Source organism: Condylura cristata, unplaced genomic scaffold, assembly GCF_000260355.1.
Source record: "Condylura cristata isolate star-nosed mole 26May11 unplaced genomic scaffold, ConCri1.0 scaffold00029, whole genome shotgun sequence".
NCBI lineage: Eukaryota > Metazoa > Chordata > Mammalia > Eulipotyphla > Talpidae > Condylura > Condylura cristata.
In genome coordinates, this window is record NW_004567130.1 from 12,893,336 (window position 1) to 12,906,226 (window position 12,891).

Consider the following 12,891-nt stretch of genomic DNA (forward strand, 5'->3'; position numbering starts at 1 on the left):
CCAACCCTCTGGATTATTTTATCCAGTGATTCTGAAGTGGAGGGGATCAAAACCATAACATTTGGTAGATCTAGCAACTTAAAAATAAGCTAGTGAGATGGAAATTCACACTTCACTTTCTGACTGACCGCCCATCCTTGAAGATGTACAAACACCAACCTTCAAACCAGCGGTGAACCTGCAGCCAGTGTGAGGCCTTCAAACGTCACAGAACTTCTGAGCCTCCATTTCCTCAACTGTCAAAGTGTCCCTACCACCACTTCCTTCACAGGGTGGAGGTGAGATCAGAGGACTCCCGTGGGTGAACATGCTTTAGAAATTTTACCTACTATTTTTGGTTGGGAAATAATGTTGTCATAACTTCTTTTTTAAGGAAGGGGTGACTGAAAATTGCCATGCCTTTTTCCGACAAAAACACACATCTATAACAAAGCTGACATAAAAAAAGAAACCAAGAAATACAGCCCCGCTGCAAAAGGAACAGACGCCCACTTGGCCCAGAAAGCGACTTCTGAAGAACAGTTTAGAGTGTCCTAGAAACAAAGATGTTACATGTCACCCACCCGCAGAAGAGCAACTGTGGGTGCACTAATGGCCACGATTTTAACGCTCTTAACCCTAAGAAAGAAAAGTGGGGTGAAATCGGCCTCAAAACGTTTGCAGCTGCAGAGCTGCAAATGCAAAATGAGCCGTTTTAAGAATCAGATCTGTCTACTCTTCAGAGAAAAATTAAGTCTTTTCAGGAAAGCTTAGAGTGAGCCAGCACGGACACTATGCTCTTTGTGTCTGGACATGAGATGGGAGGCAGACACAGCTCCACACAGGCAGGAAACAGATGAAGCACCTGTTTGCATCAACTGCCTCTCACACCTGTCACCTCCCAGGGGGACCTGAGGGCAGAAGTGGGGGTGGGGGAGCACTCACCTGCATACAACTTCAGTCACTGTGACTGAAAATTCCCGGTGATAGGGTGACAACAGATCCTAGAAGAGTCTCAGGCACTGAGATCTTGAAGATGGGAATGTAACTCAAAATCTTATCTCAATACAAAAATTCACATTCTACTTTGGATGTGAAATTAACACGGATGTTGAAAGGGTGCTTCAAACTTAATAGTACAAGAGGAATTACTCGATTTTAGATTCCAACCTACTCCTCTACGGCACCTCTGCACTTCAATCTCTCAAGTAAATGATGACACTGGTTCTCCAGTAGCTCAAAACAAAAATCCAGCTCATTTTTTATTATTCTTTCTGCACTCCTTTCTCCCCTCCATCCATCCACTAAGAAGTCTTTTTGGCTCTACCTTCAAGACAAACACCTAATCTAAGCCTCCCAGCTACCAAGGGAGTGCCGCTTCCTCACTAATGTTCACGCTCCACCCCGGGCCTCTGGTCCATTCAACCACAGTAGGTAGCTGTGGCCATCCGTGAAGGCAGGTATCAACCAGGTCATGACGCTCCCCTGCCAAAAATGCACTGCTGGCGTCCCTGTACAGCGAACAGACTTCAGTTCTGTCTCAGGGCTGGCAAGGCTGCCAACTGCCTCTCAACCGATCTCCCTTCTCTCCCTGACTGCTGTGCCTGGGTCACTTCGGTCTTCTTCCACCCATCCATTATTCCTAGCCTCAACACTGTTCTCTTCACCTGGGACACTATTTTCACTCCTTTTTCTCTATCAGGTGCCTATCAAACTTTAGCTACCCTTTTCTCCCCCTTACTTAGCTTGATTTAATTCACAGAATTTCCACCTGAGGAATTTCCACCACCTGAGGCATATAGTTGCCTTATTTCCTCCTTGCTAAGAGTGCAAGGACCCATGAGCAGAGGTGTGCACCGCAGTGGCGCCTGTCACACCAAGGTTATGCGTGGTTCTGCAGGAGGTGGTCACTGATGCTAGCTATCAGCTACCCACTTCTACTCACCAGAACACCATCATGGCCATTCAATCTGAAGAGTCAAAGATGTAGTAAGTGAAAAATATTAACAAAACTACTTTGTTTAGAAAATAAAAGCACAAATAAAAAAAATACATCTGTGTGTGTATCACATATGGAGAAAAAAATTGCCAAACTCTTTTTTATACCTTCTTTGTGAGGGCACCGGGGGATTTTCAGCATTTATAGCAAACACTTTTTTACTGTCTGAATATTATTTACAATAAGCATGAGTTGTTTCTGCCATCCAAAAAATATATATATACATATATATTTTAAATTTAAAAATCTGTATGGGGCCCTCCCTGGTGGCACAGCGGACTGCGAGTTGGAATGCTACACTGCAAAGCTAAGCCAAGCCATGGCCACTTCAGGGCAAGTCTGACCCCTGCCCTGGAGGTGACCCACATGGCGCAGCAGACCTCTCTTGTTTCACCCACTGATCCACTTAGCAATGTACTTGGTTGATCTGACTGTTCTGCTCCCTACTGTCTCTGGTGAATCCTCTTGCCACCTCTGGCCTGCACCTCATTTCTGTATGCATAATTAAAATTAAAAAAAAAATCTGTACGTGGAAGTTTAGGGTAAAGGATTTTCAGAGTAAGGCTTAATTAAGAAGCCACCCTATGTTCGCAGGTGAAACTGAGACGTTTCACAAGAAGAAACCCCCACCCCCACCCCACCACCCCCACTGGACACCAAGCTTCACAAACACAGACTCCAGCTGCCTGGCTTCACCAGAAGTGCAAGTGCATCCTTGTTCTGTTGCAACCACCAGTCTTCAGTCTACTCCTCCAGGTCTCGCTAATCTAAGCTCTTTTAGTTTAAAATGTAGGCTTTTGGGGACAGGTGTGAACTTGCATTCTTAAAACAGTGATGTAAACCAAAGCTACCACAACTAAATACAGTAAAATAAAAAAACAAAATTTGGACTTTAGTTCCTCCTGGCCTTAGACTTAGATCTAACCTCTGGCTGAGTTCCTTCTCCTTATCTCTGATGCCACAGGAACAGCCTTCTTTGACTTCATCCAGCCTCAGGACAGTCCTTTTTACACTGTCCTAAATATAGTTTCTCCTTTTGACACAGCTAGATAGTGCTCCCCACAGCAATGGCGCTGAGGCACATGACCGTAATCAGGGAGAGGCTTGGTAGAGACATGGGTGAACAGCAGTGTGGGGAAAGGACTAGCAGGCAGGGCCCTGGGGATATGAAAGCTAAAAGAATGTAGCAGGACTGGAACAACTAATAAGGAGGAAAATAATTTGGAGGGCTTTTACATCCAAGCTTGCACAGTGAGTTCTGTTCAAAAGCAGCCAGAATTCAGCTTTCCAAAGAAAAACCTCCAGCTGCCTCCTTCAACACACCATTCTGAGTTCTAAGAAACGGTAAGACGACAGTTGGAGAGAAGGGAGTTCTTTTGTCCAGAGTTTCTGCTCCCAGAGAGGGGGAGGAGCCACGGTGGTAGCCAACTAAGTAACGGTCCACCCTCCCTTGAGACAAAAGGGATGTTTTTGCACAAGCCTAACTGCTCAATTCCACCTTCACCAGCAAAGCTAGGGTTCCAGGGCCCGTCACTGGTAACCAGGCCGGCCCAGCCTGCTGATGACTGGAGAAGCAGCACAGGGTGGGTGACTTGCAGGCTCTGCCCATTGTGTAGGAACCCTTCTCATTTCAGGGGAGAAGGGGCTTTTATGCAATTCTAGGAGCACCTATGAAAACAACTCACTAGGTCTCCAGGCAGACGAGCCACCATTACTGAGAGTTCACCTGTCACAGCACCAATACCACGGTCCCCTGGACCACGGGCCACCAGCACCTGTAGTGTGAGAAGGATTCTGAAAGACTGGAGAGCTCTTCCACAGAGGACGGGGCCTGGGGGCGGGAGAGGGTGCATTCTCAGGAAACTACAGTAATCAACATCACTTTATCAGATACCTTAGGCATTGAACAAGAAGAGCAATCAATAGTTTATTTGCTGCCCCCTTTGCTAGTCAGCACTGTACAATAAACAGCTAGGCTGGCCATCCTCTGCCAGTACTCATCGAAGACCACTGCTCCTCCACAGCTGGCTCCTCTCCCGTAGGTCTTACTTCCAAAGCTCTCTCCTCAGAGCAGCTTTCCCTGTCAACCTTTTCTAAAATCACCCTCTTCTTTCTGGGCTTTTCCATCAGATCACCCTGCACAGAATCTAGCACAATCTATCATTATCTGTGGATTTGTTTACTCAGTCATTTATATAGATCTTTCTACCAGCTGCACACAGCAGAGGTCTTGTGTTCCCCATGATAGCCCTGTGGGCTTGCTCAATATGTATTTTGTTGAATGTTAAAGAAAATCTAGAGAAATACTAAAGATGGCAGTGTTTCATTCAAAACTCTAGAATGTCAGCTAGTTATTAAAGGAGAAGTGGATATGGAATTTTTTCAAAGAGTAAATTCATGATATGAAGTCCTATTCCAGTGGACACAGCAACCTCTGGCCATGTGGCCGTAAGCACATATATCCTTGGTGTGTAATACATTACCGAATGTTTAGAACCCCAAGGGAAGCAGTACCAGTGTAGACACTTCACACAGAGAGCACTAAGGTGCAAGCACTGATGTGTCAGCAGCAAACACTCCACAATGGTCCCTGACCCAGCTTGCATTGTATCCCTGTCCATATTCAAACCCCAGAGCCACAAAGTGTGACCTGATTTGGAGGCAGTCTTTCCAGAGGAAAACAAAAAGAGCTCATTAGAGCAGGCCTGCGGTTCTTAAAAGGAGAGGAAATTTGGAAGGATACACTGAGAGACGACAGGGTAAAGAGACACAGGGATAGGACCGCTATCTATACCAGGCCTCAAAAAGAAACAACTCTGAAGATACCTTGATTGGGACCTCTAGCCTCCAAAATTGAGAACTTCACTCACTGGTCAAACTATTCATTCTGTGGTATTGGATTACAGCAGCCCTATAAAAACTAATACAGTTTTCCAAAGGAAAACTTCCTGATGAGATTTTTAAGTTTTTAGTTGATTTTTAGTTAAGAAGAGACGTTAGAATTTTTTTTTTCATTAAAAGGTCTATGTTGATGGGGCCCTCCCTGGTGGCGCAGCGGGTTAAAGCACAGCACTAAGAAGCTTAAGCCAACTCCACATGAGTTCGATCCCCACCTGCCCCGGAGAAGAGCCACATGGCCTAGCAGACCTCTCCTGACCCGCCCGCTGCTCCCCTCAGCAGTGTACTTCATCGATCTGCCTGTTCTGCTCCCCACTCTGTCTCTGGTGAATCCTCTCACCCTCCACGTCTCTGGCCTGTATCCCAGTTCTGTATGAATAAATAAATAAATCTTTAAAAAAAAAAAAGGTCTATGTTGCATTAGAAATTCATGGATTGATTAAAGGTCTAAATGTTAAAAAAAAAAAGGCAAATTTCTGTAATTTGGTAAAGTATCTTTATGACCTAGAGGGCAGGATTAAGCACAACACAAAAGAACAAATCCTAAAAGAAATGATTAATAAAGTCTGACTTCAAAGCACATACTTCTACTTAGTAAGATTATAAATTGAAAATAATAGCATCAAGAATTTGTAAAAGAAACTCTTCTATACTAATAAGAAATCAGGTGAAACAAACTATTTACAACAAGTAAACATAAAAGATGTTCAACCTCTCTAGAAAGTCTTGAATTGGAAATTAAAACAAATTTCACATACATGGTACTGATTAGCTTTTAAAAGTCTGACAATAACCAAGTGTTGGTGAAGATGTGAAGAATTATACCCTTACACACACTGCTGGTTAAGAATGTAAATTTATACAGCCACTTTGGAGAGTAATTTGGCAATATCTCATTAAGTTGAAGACATGTTTACTATTAGACCCAGTAATTCCATTCCTAGGTTTATCCCCAGGGTAATTCAAATACATGTGCACAGGAAGGAAAGGTACAACAGTATTCATTAAGGGAAGTTTGCAATAATGAAAACTGGAAATGTAAACACTTTACAAAAGAGTAGACAAATACATTGTATTACATTTAACTAAACAGTTAAAATAAATAAACTGGATCTCCACTTATTAATGAAACTAAATCACCCAATATGGAGCCAAAAAAAGGCTGAGCTGCAGAATGCTATGTTCGCGATGCTTCCACTTACTAAAATGTTTTAAAATAAATTACAAATTAACATTGGATACATCTATGTATGACTATTACATACATGCTCACCGCAAAGTAGACAATGAAGAACTTCAAATATATCAACAATGCTCTGTATCTCTTTTTAAAAAACCTGAATATGATAAAATGTTAAGATTTTACAAGCTGGATTTACAGTATTCTCTGTGGTTTTGCGTCCTTGAAATAGCACATGCCTTTTAAAATAGAGCAGCAATGCATAATAATGCGAAGAGTTTCTAAGCATGGACAGTAACGACAGCCCTGACCTCTAGGAATCAGCAGGGTGGGGAGCAAACCTACTACTGTAGGAAGAGTGAAGGAGGGGACAGGTGCGGCTGATCTGTCATGTGTAAAACTGCAGGGGGAAGTATAAGAAAATTTCCTAGTCAATTTGTAAAAAATCTAGGGTTATATATTTTGGGGAAAGTCTTAGAAATTGCTAAGCAATTTTCTCTCTTCTTTTTTAAAGATTTATTTATTCATACAGAACTGGGGTACAGGCCAGAGATGCAGAGGGTGAGGGGATTCACCAGGAACAGAGTGGGGAGCAGAACAGGCAGATTGATGAAGTACACTGCTGAGAGGAGCAGCAGGCGGGTCAGGAGAGGTCTGCTGTGCTATATGGATCTCCTCTGGGGCAGGTGGGGATCGAACTCATGTGGAGTTGGCTTAAGCTTCTTAGTGTAGTGCTTTAACCCACTGCGCCACCAGGAAGGGCCTCTAACTCATTTTTAAAGAAAAAATTACTTGTTCTTTGGTCAGCAGATACTCAAGTCTGAATGTGTGAACAGTGTTTTATTAGCCCAAAATGAAAATGCCTTCTCTGAACTGTCACTTCTAATATTATTGAGATTCATTTTGAAAATATTATCTTACCTCTCTCTACTGCTTCTGAAGACTAAAGGCTAAGTAAGAAGCTTGTTATTACTATTATTCTGAACAAAACTGTCTGTATACTGATTAAATTACTGCGTTGGTCTGCTGGTCTAAATGCAGCCTAAAAGGACTGTGGTATCTAACTATATATACAGTTACATACAGAGAGTTATATGTAATTGCTAACATATGTATGTTCACATTAGTGAATGATCAGTTGATGACTCTTTAATACTGATTGATCAGAACTCTGGTATCTTTGCTGCTGTTGTTGGGATGAAAATCAACCCCTACTCTGCTATAATAGCAGAGAAAAGCTCTGTGTCAGAAAGGTTCTCACAAAACCTATTAGACTGATATGGAAGTACTCTCCTCAGGCAACAAGCAAGGTCCACCTCACTCTTCTTTTCTTTCTGAAGGCAAACCCCACTGTATTCTTCCCAGTTTTTACGGAGTTAAGATAAATGACTAACACTTAAACCCCACTGCCGATGCCATCATGGTGCTCCTTTTTAATTTAGAAAATAAATTACACTTTCTTCAAACATGACCTGAGTTTCACAAAAATGAGACAGAATCTTAGAGGCGAGGAGAGAATTTAGAGGACATTTCATCCAAATGACCAAATAAACTGAGATAAAGGGATGTCCAGGGATGTCCAGGCTGTCTACAGCAGAGTCCAGGGGCATCTAGGTGCCAATAACAAACTAAACTCAATTTTATATAAATCTAATAGAAATCTAACTAGTAAACAAAACAATTTTACATGGATGTAAAGTGGATGCACTGGGGACATTCAGATTCTTCTATCACTTCAGATTCTATAAAGTTAGACAACCAACATTTGACAAGATGTGAAAATTCCATCTACATGATGAAGACAAGATAATTATAATGCTGGCTGCATTCTAACAGGATTTCCTATGGGGGTCAGCATTTGCAACATTCTAGAGGTTGTGGTTACAGCTTTACATACATGACCTTTAAATGCACTATCTCATCCAGTACTAAACATTAACAGGTAATAGCAACACAACTGTTCCCTTTACACAGTGGAGAAAGCTAGTTTAAAAAGGTGAAAGGATTCTTAAATGAAAGGTAAAATAACATTTACCTGGCTAGTAAGTAGCAGAGTTGGTGTCAGATCCCAGGGCTGTCTGGCTCCACAGACTGTGATTTTAATTGCTGCCTCAGAAATTTGAAATTAAGGCACAAGAACTCTTAATCAGTCTTGAGTTGGAAGATCCTTAATCAAGTCACGAATCTTTTTGTCCCTTAAGTTTTCTCAGCTACAGAATTAGAACAATATCTATCTCCTCCTTCATCATAATGAGGATCCAGAAGCTCTTGGGATACGTCTGTTCACAGCATCTTATTTTAGAGCTGAAAAGAACCTGAACCACCCAAAAATGTGTACCCAGGTGTTTATGGCAGCCTTTCTCATACAAGCCAAAGGGAAACACAACTCAACGTCCATCAGCTAACAAATGTTCAACAAAATGCAGCACAGTTACAAACTCAGTCACCCAAATGAATGAGGTACTGTAAATGTACAAGATGATCAACTCTGAAAACAAGCTACAGAGAAGGAAGAACTCAGCCCCTCAAGCCTCACACACACATAGGATTCCATTTACATGAAATGTCCAGAATAGGCAAATCCACAGACAGAGAGCAGCTTGGTGGTTAGGAGGGGTTAAGAGGAGCAGATCTAGGGCTTCCTATGGGATGGGGGGTTATGAAATGTTCTGTATTAGGCAGTGCAATGGAAGGGTGAGTCTGTGACTATCTGAAAAATCACTGAATTGTACACTTCGAAAAATGTAAATGGTAAAATGTCAATTATATCTTGATAAAGCTGTCACAGAAGCATCAGAGAAATAGTGCACTACATTTTACATATTATACATACCATGTTTTTAAGAATACATTAGACGCATGTAAGAAAAGCCTGGCCTTCCACTACCTCTGCTGGTTGTGATCTTATCCTAGGGGAATTTTAATTCACTTCAAAGTACTACATTCCTCTACTTCCTGAGTACCCAGTTAATAAAATGATAATAAAATACAATCTAAACTAGCTGCTGCTAGAAACCCCAGGGGCTTGTCCTGCTTAAAAAGAGTGAAAAAAAAATCACAAAACTCAGCAAGGGCCTACATTCAAAGCCAGAGAGGATACCAAGGCTCTAGATCCAGTGGAAATATTACCCTCCTGGATTTTTTTTAGGGAACAGCTTATAAGGCTATTCTACAGAGAAATTAGGCAAAAGAACCTTAACTGTGAAGATACTGCTTTAATAAACGTTTGTCTCATCAACATTGAAACAAATCTCTACCTTCAAAAAACTGCTGAACATAGATGCCTTACTTCAAGTGAGAGGTACACATTTTTACCCTTATTTTTAACTTTAATTTTTAAAAAAGATTTATTTATCTATGCATACAGAACTGGGGTACAGGCCGGAGGTGCAGGGTGGTGAGAGGATTCACCAGAGATAGAACAGGCCAACTGCTGAGGGCGCGTCAGGAGAGGTCTGCCGCGCCATGTGGTCACCTCCGGGGCGGGGCTCAAACTCATGCTGAAGTGGCTTTAGCTTCTTAGTGCTGTGCTTTAACCTGCTGCGCCACCAGGGAGGGCCCTTTAATCCTATTTTTAACAAGGTCACTCAGTTAATGAGAAGCCAAATCAAGACTCAGCATGGGATCAAAATCTAAGTCCTGAGATCTCTGGTTGTGTGACATGTTCAGTTCTGTGCTATCCTTTCACTGCTGCTGTCCACCTATATCCACCAGCTCAGAGAGTTTAGTTGCCTGAAACTGGCTTTGTTTTGTAGCATAAAGTCCCTCAAGAAATAATTTCCCCTTTAATTGCTCTGATTAGTTGTGTTCATTTCATAAGTCTGCATAAGAAACCTTTGCTCAGAATAAGTATTAAATGTTTCTGAACAAATGAATCAATCCAGTCAGGACTATTTGGTTTATTTAGTCTTTTAAGAACAACAAACAACAAAAAAACCCTTAAATACCTACAAAATGTTGCAAAGATAGTGATTTCCTCCCCAGTTTTTGGAAAGGTTTCAAAATCGAGTAAGAAATGCTATTACTGAGAAGGTCCTATGAGATGGCCTCTTGAGGAACCATCCACCTCGTCCTTTCCAGACAATCAAAGGGGATGTGGGTCCCTGAGTGGGCATCCTGCAGGCAAGGTCTTTCACTTTACCCATCACCTAACCCTTACCTTTCAGGCTGTTCTGATATGTCCTGCAACAAGCTACCTTCCCGCTTATCAGACCTCACTCTTCCTCCCTGCCTTCCTCTGTCTCTCTCCCTCCCTCCTTGTTTATATCTCCTGACACCCACCTTCTCTAGTGGTCAAGTTTACTTCCTACTTCCTGGCAAGGCATGACAGTTTCCCCCAGCCTGAGTATCCATGAGAAGCCACCATGACATTAACCAGCAGGGTCATGTCACACAGTGTCACTCACTGAATCAGCAGAAGTTACAGGAATTTACCATGTGCCACTCAAGCCAAGCCTTTCGCAGGGGCCTGCACTCCAGCTCTGACACCTCCCACAAGGGCAGGGCTCTCCCAAGAACATCAGTGCTTAGTAAGGACACCAAGCTGGGTTGTCAAGGTCTTTTGTTCTCTCGTAACTGAAGAGTTTATTAGTTTTATTTTCAACATATCACAAGGGCACAATAATGAATCTAGTAATTTTCAAAGTAGGTAGATTTAGAGATCGAGTACTAAAAACATTCTGTAGTTGTTAAAAAAGTATGCTCCTCATATGAATTAGATTTCCACCTAGTCAGACATCAACCTCTTTCTTTGCAAAGATTTTAGTCTTAACCTTGGTTAATTAATACATCCACAATACCACTCAGAAAAGGTACAAGGAAGTAATTTTTACTAAATGAGGATCTAAATCAAATTTTAAACTCAGTTATACATACCTCCCTTCATAATTAAATAAAATGACAGAATGTATAGTCACAAAGGTAACACCATGAAAATCATTTACTCTAGAAAATTTCCCTAAGCATTTGGTTTAAAGATAGCACCATTTAATATTTGAACTAGGTAGGCGCATTAACATAATTTTGCCAGTGACAGCTTTTCTCTAGGTAAAGGAATCAATAGACTTTCAGAATTACAAGGAATGTCAGAAATGATTAAGCACAACTCTTTCACTTAAAAAATGAGAAAAATCGCAAGTTTAAGTGGTTGTCAAAGTAGCATATTACTGGTTAATGACAGGCCTGGGCCTCACTCCTGACTCCTGGTTTGGCACAGATGAAGTTCTTGTAGGTGGAAAATATTGAACTTGTTGCTATCAAAACCACATGCAACAAAAATCAGAACTAATTTCACTATGCATGACATCACATAGAAGCTCTGTTCCAACTCTCAGTATTTTAGATCATAAATTCGTAGCTTGTGACTCACCCTGCTGAGCTGGTCCAATAACCTCTGGTTCTGTTCTGATAATTCTTGGACAGCCCGTGTCTTTTCTCGGTCTGCTTCCCGCAGATGAACCTGCTGTCTTTCCAGCTCCCCCTGAAGCTGTTTCACATCGCTCTCCAGTTCTGACACGCGCCCTTCCCACTCCCCTTCTCGGTTCTCAAATCTTCTTCGTAGTTCATGTTTCTCTTGCTCTAAGTGCTGGGTAAAAAAAATGAAGGGGATTTAAAAACTGTTAAAAAGTACAGGCTTTCACTTTTTTCTTTTCGCACTCTTCTAACTTTTCTTTACCCCAGTCAGCACAACAAAAAACTTGCCACGTAGGAAAATATTGCCCATTTTACAGTTATAAAAGTATTCTCTTCTTTTAGAGCACAGCGTGCCTTAGCTTCACAAAACACAATCCCATTCCTACTGAAAATACATAATGTTATTATTCACTCTTGTCTTTGGGCACCAGACTTAGCAACTCATTTGACATTTAGCAAGTCACCTAATTAACTGGTGAATTGCACATTTAAAATGTGTAACTTCAATGAGTCCTTAAGAAGATATTCTTTAGGGTCATCTATTATACCCAGCATAATCTTACCTACATATTTAGAATCACAAAATTTTCAGTGATGCAGAAAGCTCCAAGATGCTGCAGACTGACCAACCTTTCGTACAAATGAGATAGCAGAAAATAAAAGGTTAAGCAGCTAGCTCAAGGTCAATACTAGTTAATGGCAAAATATACTAGGAAAGATGTATCAATTGACTGCTTGGTCCTATAAATCACCACTCAAGAAATATTTGTTGCCAAAGGCTAGTTCTGTTTCAAGTTTGCTTCAAATCATGGCCTATTAGCCTGGCATATTTATTTCTAGTGCATTCACTCATTCTTGAGCACCTTCTCAAGGCCAGTCACCGAGTTGGGGATTAAGTGAAGAGCAAAACAGACATGGTCTTGACTTTATGGAGCTTTCACTCTAGCAGAAGTGGCTGCTAAAAGTAGTAAGCTGTGTGTAACAAATGGTATGCAGGAGAAGTACAGATGGTTTGAAGTAAGCAATTCCATAGAAAAGGATTCTGATGTGTTGAAGAAAATAACATCTTTTTGTTTCTATGTGAAAAAGACTGATGCATCTTTTCAGAGGCAAGTAGGGGCTCCTACTTTAAAAGCATAGTATGTACAAAAATGCCAACCTGTATCTCAAGGAGTAGATAAATAAAAGTTAAAGTAATGGTCTTCAGCTTCTGGTGCTTTCAGAAAAATTCTCGAACAATTATTCAAAAGATACCCACCTTTTTCCTGAAGATTATGATTCAGTTGAAAATGGGATTAGAGCTAGGCATGCATCTCTCAGTCTGACTGTCTACTGACCTACCAACCTATCTGCCTACCTTGTTCCTCTGAGAAAACCTGATGCACTGAAGGGTGAAGTCAAGCACTGAGATGGTTTTGATGTG

General features: G+C 41.4%; 1 protein-coding gene across 1 annotated transcript in view; it reads right to left on the reverse strand.

The window, feature by feature from the left end:
- The window catches only part of CCDC64 (coiled-coil domain containing 64), a 64,398-nt gene that overhangs the window by 46,588 nt on the left and 4,919 nt on the right, over positions 1–12,891 (reverse strand). The window contains exon 2 of the mRNA XM_012730985.1: positions 11,425–11,640. Within this exon, the coding sequence (XP_012586439.1) occupies positions 11,425–11,640 (216 nt within the window). The remainder of the gene's footprint in view (positions 1–11,424; positions 11,641–12,891) is intronic.